The sequence below is a fragment of the Mobula hypostoma genome, chromosome 6 (genome assembly GCF_963921235.1).
Source record: "Mobula hypostoma chromosome 6, sMobHyp1.1, whole genome shotgun sequence".
Lineage (NCBI taxonomy): Eukaryota > Metazoa > Chordata > Chondrichthyes > Myliobatiformes > Myliobatidae > Mobula > Mobula hypostoma.
In genome coordinates this window covers 180,394,608-180,415,654 of record NC_086102.1, presented here as the reverse complement: position 1 = coordinate 180,415,654, position 21,047 = coordinate 180,394,608, and the positions used below count along the sequence as shown (strand labels likewise).

General features: G+C 41.9%; 1 protein-coding gene across 4 annotated transcripts in view; it reads left to right on the top strand.

Annotated features, from left to right (window-relative positions):
- Positions 1-21,047, top strand: part of slc38a11 (solute carrier family 38 member 11) — a 114,026-nt gene that overhangs the window by 21,370 nt on the left and 71,609 nt on the right. For 3 of the 4 annotated variants that reach the window (XM_063050142.1, XM_063050143.1, XM_063050145.1), the window contains exons 3-7: positions 7,884-7,958; positions 8,073-8,207; positions 10,838-10,903; positions 14,263-14,369; positions 19,771-19,850. In XM_063050142.1, coding sequence (XP_062906212.1) covers positions 7,884-7,958; positions 8,073-8,207; positions 10,838-10,903; positions 14,263-14,369; positions 19,771-19,850 — 463 coding nt within the window. The remainder of the gene's footprint in view (positions 1-7,883; positions 7,959-8,072; positions 8,208-10,837; positions 10,904-14,262; positions 14,370-19,770; positions 19,851-21,047) is intronic. The other variant, XM_063050144.1, reaches the window with a different exon arrangement.

The window sequence follows — 21,047 nt, the reverse complement described above, 5'->3', positions numbered from 1 at the left end:
ACCATGAGTATTGTGAACAGTGTTGGGTCCCTCATCTTAGAAAAGATGTATTGGTATTGGAGAAGGTCCAGAGGATGTTCGCAGGGATGATTCCAGGAATGAAAGGGTTATCATACGAGGAACATTTGAGGACTCTGGGTCTGTACTTGCTGGAATTCAGAAGGCCGAGTGGGGATCTCATTGAAACCTTTCAAATGTTGAAAGGCCTAGACAGAGTAGATGTGAAAAGGATGTTTCCGATGGTGGAAGAGTCTAGGACAAGAGAGCACAACCTCAGGATAGAGGGGTGCCCTTTCAAAACAGAGATGCGGAGACATTTTTTTAGCTAGAGGGTGGTGAATTTGCGGAATTTGTTGCCACATGCAGCTATGGAGGCCTGGTCATCGGGTGTATTTAAGGCGGAGATTAATAGCTTCTTGATTGGACATGGCATCAAAGATTATGGGGAGAAGGTCGGGAACTGGGGTTGAGGAGAAAAAAAAAGGATCAGCCATGATGGAATGGTGGAGCAGACTCGATGGGCCAGATGGTCTAATTCTGCTCCTGTGTCTTATGATCTTATGGTCTAATGGTCAGCAAGACCAAGGAACTGATTATTGACTTAAGGAGAAGGAAACCAGAGGGCCATGAGCCAGTCCACATCAGAGGATCAGATTTGGAGACAATCAGCAACTTAAAATTCCTTGGTGTTATCATTTTGGAGGACCTGGCCTGGACCCAGCACGTAAGTGGAATTGCGAAGAAAGCGTGGCAGTGCCTCTACTTCCCTAGGAGTGTGCAAAGTTCTGGCATGAAATCTAAAACTTTGACAAACTTCTATATATGTGTGGTGGAGAGTATATTGACTGACTGCATCACTGCCTGGTATGGAAACACTAAAGCCCTTGAACAGAAAATCCTACCAAAAGCAGTGGATACGGCCCAGTCCATCAGGAGTAAAAGCCTCCCCACCATTGAGCACATCTACAAGGAGTGCCATCTTGGGAAAACAGCATCCCCTCTCGGGGAACCCCACCACCCAGGCCGTGTTTTTCTCGCTACTGCCACCAGGAAGAAGCTGGAGGAGCCTCAGGACTCACACCACTGGGTTCAGGAACAGTTATCACTCCTCAACCATCAGGCTCCAATTTTTGCTCTATAAGAAATAGAACCATTCATTACATATCCTTTCCCTTTAGATTAATGCAACATAAAACTGTATATGTACAAAATATTAAATTTCCCTTTCATAAACCCATATTCCAAATAAACATGCTTTCACAATAACTTCACAGTTCTAAAGGTTCAGTCTTTTGGGTGGCACTCTGTTTCTTTCAGGATAGTGCCTCTGGACCTGTGGAGTGGCAACAGGTTTGGGGGGTGTCTAGTCTAAGACAACATGCTCGGTTTCCGGTGTCGTGTCATGTTGCTGTCAGTCACTGAGAGGTAAGTCTGGTACTGTAATGTGCCCATCTTGTTGGATGCAATTGACTCAGTTGTGTTCTTCAGTTGAGCATCCAGTATCTGGTCCACATGATGTCTCCATGTCTGATCTCCAATATTCACACCTGGCAACTGGATGAACTGTTTATTCTGCACTTCCTTCCATAGATCTGGAGGTCTATGCAAGATCTCAGATTCCTGTTCATGAATCACATTGCAGGTGTTTGATTTGTCATCGCATGAACAGAGTTCCAAAACACAAGAAGGAAGTTGTCCACTGTAGTGAAATGTCCTCCTTATTCATCACTTTAATTGACTTTTTGAAGGTTTGGATAAACCTTTCAGCTAACCCATTCATTGCTGGGTGGTGAGGAGCTGACTTGAAATATCTGGTGCCATTTTTCTTCATGAACAGTTGGAATACTTCCGACATGTATTGTGGTCTGTTGTCTCTCACAATTTGTTTGGGTAAACAGTTTCTGAAGAAGATTGTCCTCAGAACAGAGACAGTCCTTGCTGACATGTTTAACTTCATTGGAATAACCTCCAGCCACTTCAAATGAGCAACCACCGCAATCAGAAACCTGGAGTCCATGAATGACCCAGCAAAGTCATATGTACTCTTCGTCATGGTGATGACGGCCACTCTTAAGGGTTTAACAGTGCCTGTGGGGGTCCTATTTTAACTTTGTGGCATCCGGAACAGCTTTTGGCCAAGTCTCACTCACAACACGCTGGAGAAACTCAGCAGGTCGGGCAGCATCCGTGGAAAAGATCAGTCGACGTTTCGGGCCGGAACCCTTCGTCAGGACATCTGCAGATTATTTTGTGTTTACCATTTGGCCAAGTCTTCAGTCTGTTTATCTACCTACCACTCATAGCTCCAGGTGAGACCCTTCATCTTGACTGTACCCAGGTGTCCTTCATGCAGATTTTTTACCACTGTGGTGTGTAATTTCTAGGGAACAATAACACATGATCCACACATCAGTGTTCTCTGACATACCGACAGTTGGCCTTGTCTCGCTGAGAACTCTGGAAACAGGCCTACCATAAGCAACCCATCCTTGCATGGTGATGTCATAGACTTTCGACAATGTCGGGTCATTCCTTGTTTCCCTTTGTGTTTCGGAATTTGTCACCGCACTGGTCCACCATTGCGGTGTGGAACACTTCTGCTGGGTCACAGTATGAAAACTTTCCTTCTTCAGTTGCCAATAGTGGAAGACCTGACAAGCCATCAGTGCTGCTGTGTTGTTTGATATCCTTCAACTCTATGTCCTAAGAGTGGGCTCCTAGGAATAGTGACGAACATTGTAACTGGGTAGCAGTCATCACTGGAATTCCCTTCCTGGGATTGAAAATGGACACAAAGGGTTCATGATCTGTCACTAGTGTAAATGTTTGTCCGTAGAGGTAGTGGTGGAACCTCTTTATTCCCCATACCAGACTAAGGGTCTCTTGGTTGATCTGTGCATAGCTGCATTCTGCGCTCATTGAAACAAGCACAATCGGGTGTTCAGATCCTTCTTTCATCGTGTGTGACAAAACGGCTCCAATGCCTTAAGGGGATGCATCACACGCAGGTCTGATGGGCAGGGATGGGTCATAATGGGTGATTACTCATCTAATGGGTAATCAGATGTTATTAGCCACTTTGCTTCCTTGAATGCTTTTTCACATCTTTCAGAAAATTCTCATCTTGTTCCTGACTGTAACGGTGCATTCAATGGGTGCAGAACTGTAGCAATGTTTGGGAGAAACTGGTAGCAGTAGTTTACAAGACCCAAGTTCTCAGTCTGGGTGCTTGTGGCACTGCTTCAATCTTCTCTTGTGACTTATGTAAGCCATACTTGTCAAGGACATGTCCATAATATGAGATTTCATTCTTGAAAGACTCGCATTTCTCTCTCTTTGCACATAGACCATACTGACAGCTTGGTAAACACTTTACCAAGGTTCTGGAAGTACTCTTCATCATTTTTGCCAGTCACAATGATGTGATCAAGGTAACATTGTGTTCCTGGGATATCTTGGAGCACTTGTCCATTGCTCCTTGCCAAATTGCTGGAACTCATGCAATGCCAAATACGAGACAATTACACTGAGTGTTGATTGGGAGGAACTTCCTGCTTGACTCCTCAATCTCTATTTGCAGATTGACTTGTCTCACGCCTATCTTTGAAAACCTCCGCCTGCCTGCCGAAGATGCAAAAACGTCTTCCACTTTGTGGCAGGGGATGCTGCACAGTACACAGCACTGGTTGTTGCTCACTTTGAAATCCCACATATGTGAACGGCTCCAGCCTTTCCTTTCTTGATCACTAGAACAGTGGGCATGGCCCGAACTCTCCACTCAACCTTGGAGAGAATACCAGACGTGTCCGAGTTCTGAAGTTTAGCATCCATGTTAGGACATAGTGCGTAAAGCTCTAGACGCACTTTATGAAATCTTGGTGTTGCTGTTTCATCCAGTTCGACTCCTGATATGTGACTCCCAGCCTTCATTAGCGCTATCAAATTCGTCGACTTTCCCATTGCCACATTTTCACTTTAAATTCAGCGTGTTTTTCACTGTTACTCACAGGTTCTTCAGCTTTCTCGTGCTGTTTAACTCTCTCTGTTTCATCCCGTAACTGTCAGTGCAGTTTGCGATATTTTCTGATATTCAGGTTCGTACTCGTCACCAATCTGTTGTGTCTGTGCACAACTACATACCGTCATCAAAACTTTATGCCTGGCATCCCTTTTGACGTCAGCCTCCGGACCAAGAGGGAGATCATGACACTTGGGCAACTGATTGTCTTCACACACCTCCTGCCCAGGATTTGGTGACGCCAGTCTCCACAACCAAACCAAGACCTGGGGCGATGGCGAGCGGTGACGGTGACGGTGACAGGCACAAAATAGCGCTGGGAGTCACTAGTGATGGAACTACACTCAGGCGGCCAAGGCAGGATGCTTCCAGATAGCTTCCAGACATCGACAAGGCAACATGGATGCATCCACACTCCAAGACTGGCACCTGATTGATTGCGTGATCACAAGGCACAAGGACATCAGGGATGGATCATCACCAGAGTGATGAGGGGTGCAGACTACTGGACTAGTCGCATCCTGCTGAGAAGCAAGCTGTCATTTCAGACCGCCAGGGCGCACAGGCGCCGCCAGGCTGAAGCTAAGCGGAAGCCGGACATTCAGTGACTCGCTGACCCCAGGATCAGCAAAGTGGACGATCAACTTGAGCAACTGCCTGAGGAAGCAGACCCAGAAACAGCATGGGCTGTCTTCGGAGACACCCTGTACTGCACTGCAAGTGCAGTTCTTGGGCACTCCAAGAGGAAGCATCAGGATTAGCTCAATCAGAACAGCTCTGATATCGTCACCCTTCTCAAGCAGAAGCAGGAAGCCTTTGCAAGCTGGCTGTGTGACGAGCACTGGGCCACAATGACAACCTCCAGACATGCCCGCTTGAGACACCTTTGTAGTACGGTCTAGGCTGAGTTGTGGAAGATGAAAGACCAGTGGTGGGACTCCAAAGCAGCAGAGCTTCAGTACTACACTGACCAGAACAACACTGAGAAGTTCTTTGATAGTCTAAAGACAGTGTACGGACCTTCCTCCGACATCATGGCACTAGTCCACTCCTTGGATGGAGCACTCCCCACTGACAAAGGCGACGTTGTTCAACGCCGGGCAGACCATTTTGACCAGCTGCTGAACAGGCCATCCCAGACAGATGACCAGGCCATACAAGACATGCCCCTGCGCCCAGTCTCGGAGGTCCTTGATGATTCCCCCACATTGGTAGAAGCTAGGAAGACAGTCAACCAGCTGCAGCCAGGTAAGGTCCCTGGCCTGGATGGGATCCCACCAGAAGTCTTCAAGGAGAGTCGCAAAACCCTTCTTCAGAGGCTGACAGAGCTCATGCAGCAGGTCTGGGAGAAAGCCTGCATACCACAGGACTTTCGGGATGCAAACGTCATCCACCTGTACAAGAACAAGGGGGCAGGGCATCCTGTGACAACCACAGAGGCATATCTCTCCTGAGCATAGCCGGGAAAATCATAGCCCGTATCATACTGAACAGGATTACGTCCCACTCCTTGATGACGTTATCTCAGAAAGCCAATGTGGTTTCAGATCTAACGGAGGGACAGTGGACATGATCTTTGCTGTCAGACAGATCCAGGAGAAGTACCAGGAACAGAACCAGAATCTCTACAAGTTAGACTGGTCAGCATTGTCAGGTCATTCCACAACATCATGATGGCCAAGGTCATTGAAAACAGGTGCACTTCTGACCCCTTCCTAGTAACCAACGGTGTCCAGCAGGGCTGTGTCTTCACACCTACTCTGTTCAGCTTGCTGTTTGTCACGATGCTGTTCTCTGCTCCCTCACAGACAGATGCAGGAATAACAATTCGCTACAGGACTGATGGACGCTTCTTTGATCTGCGACACCTCAAGGCCAAGACCCAAGGTGCTGGAACCAATAGTATGAGACTTCCTCATTGCAGATGACCGCGCCCTTGCAGCGCACCGTGAAAGGGACCTGCAGGAGCTTGCTGACTGCCTCGCTGTGGCAGCAAGAAAATTCAGCCGTACCATCAGCCTGCAGAAGGCAGAAAGTTCTGCCTGCACCCCATACCAACCCTGTGGAACCATGAGTTGAGAGTGAAGGTACACAGCTCAACAATGCTGATGCCTTCAGCTACCTGGGAAGCTGCCTCACCTCCTCCTGCAGTCTAGAGTGAGAGATCTCAAACAGACTTGCAAAAGCTGGGGCATCCTTTGGCAGGCTACGGACACATGTGTAGGGAGAACATGGTATCCGGCTGGAGACCAAGATGGCAGTCTGCAGAGCAGTCGTCCAGACTTCTCTGCTGTGCGGCTGTGAAACATGGACCCCATACCACAGGCACACCAAGATGCTTGACCAGTTCCACCTGCGATGCCTTCACCAGATCATGAGCATCTCGTGGCAAGACAGAGTCCCCACCACAGAAGTGCTACAAAGCGCCAAGAGCTCTGGCACAGAGACACTGATCATGAAGGCTCAACTTCGATGGGTTGGGGATGTGGTCTGGATGGAAGACAACTGCCTTCCAAAGATGGTATTCTTTTCCAAGCTGGCACCTGGCACCAGAAAGCAGGGAGGCCCAACAAAACACTATAAAGACTGTGTGAAAGTGTCCTTGAAGGCATGTGACTGGTTGGGAGGCCTTGGCCAGAGACTGCAGCGCCTGGCAGTCTACAAAGGCACCAGCACATTCGAAGAGCAGCCGCTCAAGTACCTCTATCAAAAGCGCCAGGGCCGCACGGAGAGACGACCCGACCCTTCAATACCCGTCACATGCCCAACCTGTGGGCACATCTGCGTTTCCCAGTTCAGGCTTTGCTGTCATCCCAGGCATCACTGACATCATCATCATTCCCAACAGACTTCCCAGAAGACATACCGATTAAATAAAAGCACGCACATGTCATGGGAGATGGCTTTAACTGGTGTATTCAGTTTTTTTCTGTCTATTACTATGCATTGCATTGTACTGCTGCCGTAAAGTCAAAAAAGTTCATGATATATGCTGCTGATATTAAATCTGATCCTGATTTTTGCCAGGATGAGAATGTATTCTGATACTTCGGTTCAGCTACTGGACTGCACTGTAAAATCTTTCCAGTAGGGTTACATAAATATGAACTACTTTCAAAGTAAGGTAGATTAATGTTACCTGATGTATCATTATGTTGAATGTGTGGATTTCATAATTTCAGTCATATTAGTGGGCTATTCAGGGGTGGCGCTAAGGTAATGCTAGCTGGTGCTGTAGCCTCAGCAGAAATTGCAATAGCACCAGCGTAGCACCACCAAGAAATTAACTGAAATTTCACATACAAATTTCAGCTGCTTTGCTTTCTCTGTATAGTTTTGAATAATATATAGTTTTTAAGTAGAAATAATGTATGTACAGTGTAGTTTCACTGAACAGAATTGCCAAAAACGACTTGTAGAAAAAAATGGGCACGTACCCGCATGTGCACATAGGTGCCCGCGCAAGGCTTCATGGTCATGGTAGTCTTTCTCAGGGTAAACACAACGTATTTGACTGCTACTTTTGTCTGTTGGTAATCCTAACCCCCCCCCCCCCGGTCTGCAAGAATATTGTCAATATTAATCTGGTCCGCAGTGCAAAAAAGTTGGGGACCCCTGCCATAGGGTACATCCCTCAGCACCATCACTGAATAATTTAGCCCCACTGTAGCACTGGCAAGAAAAATCTGGCGACGCCACTGGGGCCATTTGAGAAAATGAACATGGACACAAGATCGATCACTCATAAGATAAATTTCCTGTACTAACTGGGTATTAAAGTGGGTATTTTGTTTTAAAAAAATAACATTAGTATTTTTAAAAATGTGCATCTATTTACAAATTATTTTGCATTTTATGTTGTCAGGGTTACCATACTCAATGAGACAAGCTGGTCTTCCATTTGGAATTCTGCTCCTTATCGTCGTCGCATATGTAACAGGTAACCCAGTTTGTGAACTATATGTCTAATCATTGCAATATATTTAACAAATGACACTTTTACATGACATACATCCTAAACTCATGGGAGGTTACTTTTCTGTTTTGTTTATAGATTACTCTATTATCTTGTTGATTAAAGGAGGAAACCTCTCTGGAACAAACACGTATCAATGTCTAGTGAATAAAGCTTTTGGTTTAACAGGCTATGTGATTCTTTCAATTCTGCAATTTTTATATCCTTTTATTAGTAAGAACTTCATTTCAACATTGTTTGAACATTATTTTTTTAAGCTAGTATAATATTTTACCAATCAAATGTGCATTACAAATTATTTAGAGAATATAATTAGAGCTATATAGTTTTTGATGTCCAAGAAAACATATATGCCATTGTATCTTTTACATAGCAATATAGGATTATAAAGAATATCAGAATATACAAAAAGCCATTAGCGGTCTGTCTGGCAATAATACCTTGGATGTCCCATTTTCTATAGTACCCCTTGTAAACTCTAAATTTTGGCCACATTCCCACCCGGCTCTATTGAGCTTGCCATAATGACTTCCAAAAACATTGGCGTAATGTTGATTTCTGGAGAATTTATGGCCTGGAAGTTTATTCGTGCCAATGAGCCTGCCACTGCAAATTCATTAAGACCCAAGATGGCCCAAGGCACATGTGTTTGTCTCTTGCACACCTTTGCCATGTCTGGGATTGGGACTCAGGTGGTTGGAGATGGGGGCAGTGGTAGGAGCTTGTGTCTGCAGGTCTGAACCCTCAGGGACAATATCAGCACCCATGAGTGGCAGGATTTTGTAAGATCTGGGTCTGGAAGTAGTTAAGTTTGGGGAGTCAAGAGAATCCCGAGAAAAACATGTAAATTAAAAGAAAACAATAAATGGATTTCCTTCCCAGAAACAAGATCCAGCTGTTCAAGAGATTCCTTTATGTAATTCTGCTGAAGAGACATCAGTTCTGAAGATGCCAATGATAAGCATTCTTTGGAACAGTGGTGCCTAATTTCTTGTGCAGGAAGGGTGATTCATGAAAAGAAATTGCAAGTTGAATTTCCAAAGTGTTGCAATTTGACCTGGAAGTTGCATTCTATTCCAGACATTTTTTTTTTCAAATAAAGGCAATGCTCTGTGTCCAGATTTTTAAACTTGTAAAATCTTCTAGCCTCAGCCATTCAGAAAGTGAGCTTTTCACTCAGCATGTAGTTCAAAAGTAATAAAAGTGTGAACTAATATTCATGATCTATAACAGTGGTCCCCAACCCCCGGGCCGCAAAGCATGTGCTACTGGGCCGTGAGGAAACGATAGGAGTCAGCTGCACCTTTCCTCATTCCCTGTCACGCACTGTTGAACTTGAACATAGGGTTGCCAACTGTCCCATATTTGCCGGGACATCCTGTATATTGGGCTAAGTTGGTTTGTCCCGTATTTCCCCCACTAAGGTAGAGCGTTCCTATGAAACCTTTCGTGCCGAAATGGCGTAAAGCGCAGAAGCAATTACCATTAATTTATATGGGAAAAATTTTTCACCGTTCCCAGACCCAAAAAGTAACCTAACAAGTCATACCAAATAACACATAAAACCAAAAATAAATAACAGTAACATATAGTAAAAGCAGGAATGATATGATAAATACATAGCCTATATAAAGTAGAAATAATGTATGTACAGTATAGTCTGGAAGATGAAGACAAAACCGATTTGTGAGGAAGAAAAATCGGCACGTACGTGCATGCGCACATCACATGATCATGCCACGCATGCGCACACAGGTGCCCGCGCAAGGCTTCATGGTCATGGTAGTCTTTCTCGGGGAAAACACAAGTGTCCCGTATTTGACTGCTACTTTTGTTCCTTATTTGGGAGTGAGAATGTTGGCAACCCTAACTGTAGCTGAGGTGAGTTTAACCCTACTTGAACATCCCCTCCCTGGTCGGCCGGTCCGCAAGAATATTGTCAATATTAAACCGGTCTGCGATGCAAAAAAGGTTGGGGACCCCTGATCTATAGAGTGTACCTATATTAACGTAGTCATTAGAAAGGGTAATAGAGTCTTAGAAAAGTACAGCACAGAAATAGGCCCTTTGGCCCATCGAGTTCATACCAAACCATTTAAACTGCCTACTTCCATTGACCAGCAATGGGACCATAACCCTCCATAATCCTGCCATGCATGTGCCTATCCAAACTTCTCTTAAACATCGAAATTGAGCTGGTATGCACCACTTGCACTATCAGCACAATCCACACTTTCATGACCCTCTGAATGAAGAAGTTACCCCTCATGTTCCCCTTAAACTTCTCACCTTTCACACTTCGTCCATGACCTCTGGTTGTAGTCCCACCCAACCTCAGTAGAAAAAACCTGCTTGCATTTACCCCATGTTTGCCCCTCATAATTTTGTATATCTCTATCAAGTCTTTCCTCAGTCTTTTACATACGAAGGAATAAAGTCTTAATCTGTTCAAACTTCCCTTATAACTCAGTCCTCCAGACTTGGCAGCATCCTTATAAATTTTCTCTGTACTTTTTCAACCTTAATTACATCATTCCTGTAGGTAGCTGACCAAAACTGTGCCCAATACTCCAAATTAGGCCTCAGCAATGTCTTATACAAATTCAACATAACATCCCATCTCCTGTACTCAGTACATTGTTTATGAAGGCCAGTGTGTCAGAATCTTTATTTATGACCCTATCTACCTGCGTGCCACTTTCAATGTATTATGGACCTGTATTCACAGATGAAAGAAAAATTAGGTAATTTATATTTATAAATGTATTGTTATAGAGTTTATTCTTAACCACATTTGTTATAAACATGAATTCACTTTGTAAAATGTAAAATTTAATTTTCAGCCATGATAAGCTACAACATAATCGCGGGAGATACATTAACCAAAGTGTTGCAGCAAATTCCAGGTGGTAGGTGATTATTAAAGGATTGTTTCATATAGTAACACTGAATATAAGCATTAGATTAATTCTAAAATGATATACACAGATAAATAATAATTTGTGCTTTTGGTAATGTTCGGGTCGGGTGACCAGGAAAGTACAAGAAGTCCAGGTATGATCTCTGGAAAGCCATCTCACATGCGACGTGGCAATTCTAGACCAGACCTGAAACACTGAAGGTTGTGTGACTGCTCTGGCAGGGCTTGAATGCTATTAGCTCCTTCAAAGTAAAACAAGCAACATAAATGACAACAGGGTTTCGCTCCCAGATGAGCTCAATGTCTCTTATGCTCACTTTGACTGACAAAACATGGAGGCACATTCATTAACTCCCACAACCACTGATACGATTTCGCTCTCTGAGGCTGACATGAGAGCATCTTTTAAGGGGTCAACCCACAGAAAGCATCTGGCCTAGATGGTATATCTGACTGGATACTGAAAACCTGTGTTAATCATCTGGCTGGAGTGTTTACTGATGTCTTTAACCTCTCACTTAGACAGTCTGTAGCACCATGGTCCGGGAAAACATTGTCTCATTTTTACTATGTTCTGTACCAGCAGTTATGGTTGAAATGACAATAAAAAGTAACTTGACTTTACTTGACCTGACTTGAAGTTCCCACCAGCTTCAAACAAGCTTCTATCATTCTGATAGAAGCTTGATTTTTCCATCAAGAGCATTATGAACTTCCATACCTGGCTCTGATGCAGCCAGTCAATATATTCTCCTCTACACATCTATCGAAATTTGTCAAAGGTTTCGATGTCATGCCAACAAGTGTAACCATATTGCCATCAGCAACAGCTTAATTGCAAGAGCTACTTATTTATTTAAGCTAAGAAAGGAAACAAGGTGTTGTGGGAATGTTGCTTGAGTACTGTTCTTGTCAATGTGTACATCAACAAACTATATCTTCAGTCATAAATTAATCAACACTACATTTTAGGATAATTATTATATCTTAAAGACACTCATAAATTTCTGCAGACATACTGTGGAGAGCATTCTAACTGGCTGCATCTCTACCTGCTTTGGGTGAGGTGAGGTGGGGGGTGGGGCTACTGGACAGGATCGAAATAAGGTACAGAAAGTCAGCTCCATCAGGATGATTATTGATTTAAAAAGAGCATATATATACAAACCAGATGAGAATTATCTCAAATATATATATATTTCAATAACAATACATAAAGAATGTGATATAAACATTATCAAAATCATGCATAGTATTATTCTGATATAGAAAGTACAATAATGAAAAAGATAATTAATTCTCCTCTTATACATTCATGAAGGGAAAAAAGACTTTTTGAAATTTTTACGTAAAAAAAACCCCACTGTTCTATGCAAACAAAAACAAAAAAGAGAAAAAAAAAGAACTGGGCAGTCCATCCTGAGAGTAAAACCAAGAAAAGAAAGAATTTCTGATCAAATCCAAAACTTCAGAAAATAACGGAAGAGACTCAGTACAAAAATCAATAAATCAAATCATATGAAAATATTGAATAAAAGCTCGCCAGATTTCTTCAAACTTAAAGGATGTATCAAATGTCCGATTTCTTACTTTCTCTAAACTTAATCAGGACATGATGGAGGAAAGCCAATAAAAAAAACAGTAGGTGGGGGCACCAGTCTTTCCAGCATCCAAGACATCTTCAAGGAGCAATGCCTCAAAAAGCTGACATCCAACATTTATGACCCCCATCACCCTGGACATGCCCTGTTCTTGTAGTTACCATCAGGGAGGAGATAGAGGAGCGTGGAACCACACACTCAACGATTCAGGAACAGCTTCTTTCCCTCTGTCATCAGATTTCCGAATGGACATTGAACCCATGAACACTACCTCACTACTTTTTAATCTCTTTTCCAACTACTTATTTAATTTTATATATAGATAAAGATAAACAGATTTCATGACGTGCCAGTGATTCTGACCCTGATTACAGAACCTTTGCATCCTCCAAATGAATTAATTTCTCAGTCAGCTTTGTTCTGTCTAGAAACTTGTTACATTCCTCTCTTTTCTACAAAGTCATTAAAGTCAGGAGATTGCAAGATAACCAGTACTGATCCTTTTTACAACTCATCAATAAAACACTGATATTTTCTGCATAATCAGAACTTAAATGGCATTCACTGACTGCTCTAGGGAAAGTGCTGGTGAGATGTCTTCTTGAACTGTAGCAGTTCTTGTGATAAAAGAATCTCAATGCAGTTACACAGGGATTTTCATCCATTGTTGAAGATTGCACAAGGTAACTTCTTGAAACTCAGTTGACTGAATAATGTTGCATGAAAACCAATGTAATTATGTACCATGTCTTATTGCATAGGTGATCATGGTCTCATGACTACGATTGTTCTTGGCAAATTTTTCTGCAGCAGTGGTTTGACATTGCCTTCTTCTGGGCAGTGTCTTTATAAGACGGGTGACTACAGCCATTACCAATACTCCTCAGAGATTGTCTGCCTGGCGTCAGTGGTCACAGAACCAGGACTTGTGATATGCACCAGCTGCTCATATGACCGTCCACCATCTGCTCCGGTGGCTTCATGTGACCCTGATGCAGAGGGCTAAGCAGGTGCTGCACCTTGCCCAAGGGCGATGCAAGGAGTGCCTTACACCTCCTTTGGTAGAGATGTATCTCCACCCTGCCACCCAATGTAATACAGATTGTAAACTCTAGTGGACACATTCAAAATTATTGTTGCTGAAAGAATTGGACATAAATGGCTGGTCAGTGATTAAGTGAAACCCATTTTTGGTGTTGTACTTTTTGGCCTAGACAAAGTAGGTCCACATGTTTTAATAGAATTCTGTCTGACACTCAGGCTCCTTATTTCACAATCCATACAACCACAAGATATTATTCCACATTCCATTTGGCAACAATGGTTGGAAAGCTGTTTTTAAAGAGCAATGTTTTGACTTCAAGATTTGCATACAATGCACAATGTTAGGATGACTACCAATTGTGCAATGCTCCAAGTGTCACTGCTGTGGTAACAGAGTCATGATGATGCCAATGGTCATGTGTAAGAGGTTAAATCAAAAGGAAATAGGGTTGATGGGATTTCTCTGAATGCCTTCTGTGGTTTGGTGGGACAAAAAGCTGCCTTCTATCTCACAAGGAGGAAGCTGAAAGTAGTTGCTGTCCGTGAACAGAAAATAGCATCTTAAAGTTGGTCATCTCACAGTCCACACACTACAGAATGCTAAGCCGTTATGTAAATGGACACAATATTTTGTTTGTTAATGTAGAATTTAATTTTAAACGCATGTTTCATAATATTTCTATATCATTTGTTCAAATTCCAGTTGGCCCTGAAAACATCTTAGCAGAGAGGCATTTTGTGATTGCAATGACAACTCTCGTGTTCATGCTCCCATTGTCCATGTATCGCAACATTGCTAACTTGGGAAAGGTGACTTTTACTTTCATTATTGTTCACGGCTTTGTTACATATTTTATTATAAATAATTTAGACATCACCATCATTGGTTACATAGAGTCTTAACTTTCACAATCAATTAGTGGGGAAGTCTCTGGCATTCTGCAAGATGGACCATAAGATACAGGAACAGAATTAGGGAACTCAGCCCACTGAGTCTGCTCCACCATTCGATCATGGCTGATTTATTATCCCTCTCAACCCCATTTTCCTGTTTTCTCCCCGTAACCTTTGATGCCCTGACTAAACAAGAACCTGTCAACTTCCACTTACTCAATTACTTAGCTTCCATGGCTGTCCCTGGCAATGAATTCCACAGATTCATCACCCTCTGGCTAAAGAAATTCCTTCTCATCCCTGTTCCAAATGGACATCCCTCTATTCTGAGGCTGTGTCTTCTGGTCCTAGTCTTATCCACCATTGGAAATATCCTCTCCATATCCACTCATGTAGTCATTTCAAAATTCAGTAAGTATTAGTGAGATCCTCCCTGCATTCCTCTAAGCTCCAGTAAGTACAGGCCCAGAGCCATCAAGCACACCTCATATGTTTACACTTTCATTCCCAGAATCATTCTTGTGAACCTTCTCTGGACCCACTGAATTACCCATATGTCTTTTCTTAGATAAGCGGCCCAAAACTGCTCACAGTTCTCCAAGTTCAGTCTGCCTAATGCCTTATTAAACCTCAGCATTGCATCCTTACCTTTATATCCTAGTCCTCTTGAAATGAATGTTAACATTGCATTACCTTACTTAACATCGACTCAGCATGCAAGTTAACCTTTAGAGAATCCTATATAAGGATTTCCAAGTCCCTTTGTACCTCTGATTTTTGAATTTTTCTCCCTGTTTAGAAAAAGGAATACATCGTTATCCCTTCTATCAAAGTGCATGACCATATACTTGTTGGCCTGGGGTCAACATATTTACATTGTCGTTTGTGCAGACAATAAAGTTCAAGCTTTGATTCAATGCACTTCCCTCTACTATATTACATCTGCCACTTCTTTGCCTGTTCTCCCAAACTGTCTTTCTGTCAACTCCCTACTTCCTCAACCCTACCTGTCTCTCCTCTGCAAACTTAGTCACAAAGCCATCAGTATCATCATCCAAATCGTGAACATATAACATGAAAAGCAGCGGTCCACTAGTCACTGGCAGGAAACCAGAAGAGGCCCTCTTTGTTCTTGCACTTTGCCTCCTGCCAGACAGCCAGTTTTCTGTCCATGATAATATCTTTCCTGTAATACCATGGGGCTTTTATCTTGGTATGCAGCCCCATGTGCTGCACATTGTCAAAGACCTACTGAAAATCCAAATAAATAACATCCACTGACTCTTGTTTATTATTCCCGCCTGTTAGTTCCTTATAGAATTTCAACACATTTATCAGGCAGAATTTACCTTTAAGGAAACCATGCTGACTTTAGCCTACCTTACACCTCCAAATACCCCGAAACCTCATATTTAATAATGTTAATAGTGGTCACCAATATCTTACCAATCACTGAATTCAGGCTAACTGGCCTATAATTTCCTTTTCTCTGCACCCCCCCACCCCCCGCCACTTCTTAAAGAGTGGAGTGAGATTAGCAATCTTCCAGTCCTCCGGAATACAGTGATTCTTGAAAGATCATTACTAATGCCTCCACAACCTCTTCAGCTATATCTTACGGAACCCTTGGGTGCAGTCCATCTGCTCAAGATGAATTATCTACCTTTAGATCTTTCAGTTTCCCAAGCAACTTCTCCTTAGTAATAGCAACTACACTCACATCTGCCGAAGTTCTTGGGTGTCAAGATCCCTGAGGATCTAACCTGGTCCCAACATATTGACAGCGGCTATACTTTATTAGGAATTTGAAGTGATTTGGCATGTCAACAAATACACTCAAAAACTTCTATAACTGGAGAACATACTGAAAGGCTACAACACTATCTGGTATGGAGAGGGTACAGCACAGGACAGAAAGAAGCTGCTGAAGGTTGTAAATCTAGTCAGCTCCATCTTGGGCACTAGCCTGCAAAGTACCCAGGACATCTATAGGGAGTGGTGTCTCAGAAAGGCAGCATCCATTATTAAAGACCTCCAGCACCTAGGGCATGTCCTTTTCTCACTGTTACCGTCAGATAGGAGGAACAGAAGCCTGAAGGCATATGCTCAGCAAGTCAGGAACAGCTTCTTCCCCTCTGCCATCCGATTCCTAAATGGACTTTGAAGCTTTGGACACCACCTCATTTTTTTAATATACAGTATTTCTGTTTTTGCACAGTTTTTCATAATCTATTCAATATATGTAATTGATTTACTTGTTTATTATTGTTTTATTTTATTTATTATTATTACTTTTTTTTCTCTCTCTCTCTCTGCTAGATTATGTATTGCATTGAACTGCTGATGCTAAATTAACATCTCGTAGGCATTCAACAAATTAATTCTCTTGGGGTCCAGTACCAACCTGATAATTCCAATCTACCTGTGTATTGAAATCTCCCATGACTATCATTACATTGCTCTTATTACGTAGCTTTTCTATTTCCCATTGAAATTTATATCTAACATCCTGGCTACTGTTCAGGGGGCCTGTATATAACTCCCACCAGGGTCTTTTTACCCTTGCAGTTTCTTAACTACCCACAAGAATTCTACATCTTCTGATCCTATGTCACCTCTTCCTATGGATTTGATTTCATCTTTTTTTACCAACAGAGCCAACCCAACACCCCTACCCCATCTAGCTGCCTGTCCTTTTGATACAAGATGTTTCCTTTGCTGTTAAGTTCCCAACATCTGGGAGGCAACACATCATCCTAGCTTCTCTTTTGCAGCCACAGAATCTGCTGTTTGTCACCGTAGCTATCGACGCTGCTATCCCTATCGCTCTGCCTGTCTCCATCCTTCCCCAGTGAACCTCAGAGCCAGACTCAGCTCCTCTGATTTGGCTGCAACTGCTGTTTGACCATCCCCCTCAGCAGTATCCAAAGGGGTATAGTTATTGCTGATTGGAATGGCCACAGAGGAACCCTGCACTGACACTGACCTTTCTTCTTTTGGCAGTCCCCCATCTACTATATGAAGCCTCCTTTCTTGTGAGCACCTCAGTATAAGTCTCATCTATGAAGTTTTCAGCCTCCTAGAGTGCATCCAGCTCTAGCTCCAGTTCGTTAACCTTGTCAGTCAAGAGCTGAAGTTGGGTGCACTTCTTGCTGATGTAGTTATCTGGCAGTCATAGAGTCATAGAACACTACAGCACAGAAAGAGGCCCTATAGCCCTAACTAATGGCCTCTCCACTTAAACCTTTTTATTGGCCCTTACTAAGTGACTATTAGCCCAAGCAGTCTCCCATTCCACTGAGAAGTACCGATAGGCCCTACTCGCTTTTTAAAACCTGCATTTAAAGTCCACAAGGAACTGTCCCCAACTCACTCTGTGATCTTCTGCTTGGAGATTTTATCCTCCACTTCTTCAAATGTGTGGTCTCTGAATGTCTTCCATCGCAACCTGATTGGAGAAGGGAGTAGGAACTGGATAAAGAAAGATCCCTGCTAGGTAGCACAGTAGATCAATAAATACTTTCTTTCCAAATTCCTCATAAGTAGTCTGGTAAATAGTTATGGGGAAGTTTGTAGGAAAGGGAGAGAAAGACACCATAATGGAGGGTTTGGAGTTGGAAGCCTAGAAATTTCTTGCTTCTCCTTATGGTCATGGAGGGAATTGGGGATCAGTCTATTCAGGCGTAAGTTCAATATAATGACAAGTATCTTTTTCCTCATAGGTCCTGGATTATATAGAGTCAGATAACAATGATGTCATTCGAGCTTGTTCTAAACGTTTATCGAAGAACTTGCTGCTTTACAGCTGCCACACTCTTCCATGGTGTGTGGTAGAGCACTGAGGAGCGCGGTAGAGTAGAGTGATCTGGGAATATGGATCCATAATTCCTTGACAGTGAAAGCCCTCAAGAACATGTCAAATTTACTGGAAAAACAGTTAGGTCCAATAAAATAAATCACTCCAGATATTTTAGCTGCCTGTCTGCCCAGTGTCTTCAGGAAGGCAAGTTATTATCAGCTCTTGGGTTTTGTAGATGAACCCACTCCGTTCTTTTTGACAACAGCAAGAAAAATCTGTGAAAAATCTCTTGCATTCTCTTTAATAGATATTTAAGGGTGCACCTATATCAAACAAAAATAATGTGTCAGGTTTGAATCAGATCTTCTCCTGACTGAGTTGATCCTGTGCTGATCGATGCAATAGTTCCTAGTGTTGACAGATAGTGTAGTTGCTTAAAAATCCCTGGGTCATGAAGAGAAAAATGAACTCAGTAGTTTGGCACTATTCAAAACATTCACTAAAAATGCATACTAGAAGATTGAATCAAGCTTACATTATTTTTCTCATAGACAAATAAGCAGTTTATTCATCCTCATAAAGACAGAATCTGGGGTGGTTTCAACTGAATGAAATCAAATGTAGTTCAGTTCGTCCTATTATAAATATATACTAAACTCAATGTTCTTGAATAAAATATTAATTTTCATTACTAACATGAAATATTAACCAAATGTTTTATTCTGATTTTACAAAGACTGGATAATGGTAAGACTAGTTCTGAAAAATCAAGATAAGTTCCTTATCACATTCAGCATTCTACATAAGAGATCATGTTCAACTCTTGTACAATTAAACTATGGGTAAAGTGTTTGGAGTTCAATTTAATGACAGTGAAATGGACACCAGATATTTTGGGGTGGATTCCTTCATCAGAACTGAAAAGTAAACAGATACATTTGATCGGAATGGAAAACAGAAGAAACAAGGGATTGAGAAAAATGACATAACAAGGAGTTAGTGATATGACTTAACAAAGGCTGGTGTACCAATTTGTTTTAGTCAAGTAATGGCCAAAACATGTGAATGATAAAAAACAATGAAGGAATAAAGGGTGGATGAAAAACATTTAGGAAATGAATGGACCTAGACAGGAAAGATGGAAAAAAATCTCCAGAGAGCTCAGATGTAAGTAAACCTCCAAGGCACATAATTTTTGAAACAGTATTTAAACTCCAGTAGAAGTCAAAATCTACATGAAATTTACTGTACACCTTCCTTTGCATCATAGCTCTTCCAGACATCTTTCCAAACTATCTACTTTCTATCATCTGCCATTTGAGGTAATTGAGAAATTTGAGTTATTGTTGAATGGGTGACTCTCTCCCTCTTCATGCCACAGTCAGAGATTATGATCTGGATCACTTTAACCTAGTGTTGCAGATTTTTGGTAGATGAATTATTATGGAGGTGAGGGTGATGAGTTGCTACTGATGTTAAATAAATTTAAGCTTACTTTCTTTGCATTTTGTTTTCCAGATCTCATTTGTCTCACTTGTATTAACTCTTGCCATCGTGGTAATAGTTGTCGTCGAAGCTGCAACCCTTGGACCAAACATGTAAGTATTTTAAGTAATTACTATGAACATTGCCGTACAGAAGTAATTATTCAAGGCTTAAAATAAGATTTAACATCAAACATAAAGATATGGGAGCAGGAGTAGACCACTTAACCCTTCAGTTTGTTGACTTGCTATTTCAATACCATATTCTTGTTCACTTACCTTTTATATCTAGAAATTGTTATGTTTTGTAACTTCAAAACTTTAAACTAATTCAAAGGAAAATGAGAGCCGAGAGATGCGAGTCTTAAGTTTGTTCTTTAATTCTTTAATTTAATCTATCTACTTTTTAAAATCATTCAGTGATTTGACCTCTGTTGCCTTCTGTATGAGTGAACTCCACAGCACTAGTTGTGAATAACTTTCACCTTGTGCCAATCCTAAATGCTCTTACCCTGTATCCTGAGACTGTGATTGAATTCTGATTGCAGTTCCAGTGATGACATTTATTGACTGGAGTCAATATTTTTGATTATTTGGGTCTAAATTTGATAGACGTGGGTGCTGAACATGTTGAAAATACTCTTTGTGTCAGATGTTACACATTGAATTAGCACTAGATGTTATCCAAGATACACCATTACTAATCTCTGCTGTAATTGGTTGCTTTGCCATGAATGATTAGTTTATTATTTTATTATCAAATATAATACTTAAAATAACATGAGTCAGGCACAATAACAATTTAAAACCTGCATTTCAACTGGGCAATGTGGTCTGCAGATCACCTTTGGGCAAGCTGTAGCACCTGCTTAGCCCTAACTTCCCCCCACCACTTTATCAGGGACACGTGAAGGCATGGCAGCAGGTGGTTAATGGTCGTATGAGCAGCTGGTGCATATCACTCGTCCTAGTTATGCAACCACTGATGCCAGGCAGACAATCTCTGAAGAGTATTGACACCGCCCAGAAGAAGGCCAATGGCAAACCACTTCTGTAGAAACATTTGCCAAGACCAAACATAGTCAAAGACCATGATTGCCTACATCTCAGAACAGGGCACATAATGAATAAATGAATGAATGTGATCAGTGGTGAACAATGTTCAAAACATGGATCATTTTTCACTCTACTAAGACAAATCCAAGCTTAAGTCAAGAGATGAGGTTATTTTTTTTAAAAAGCAAACTAATAAATACAATAAATTTCAAAATAAGTAATACTGAAAATATTGAAGTGACTCCTTTAGCTTTA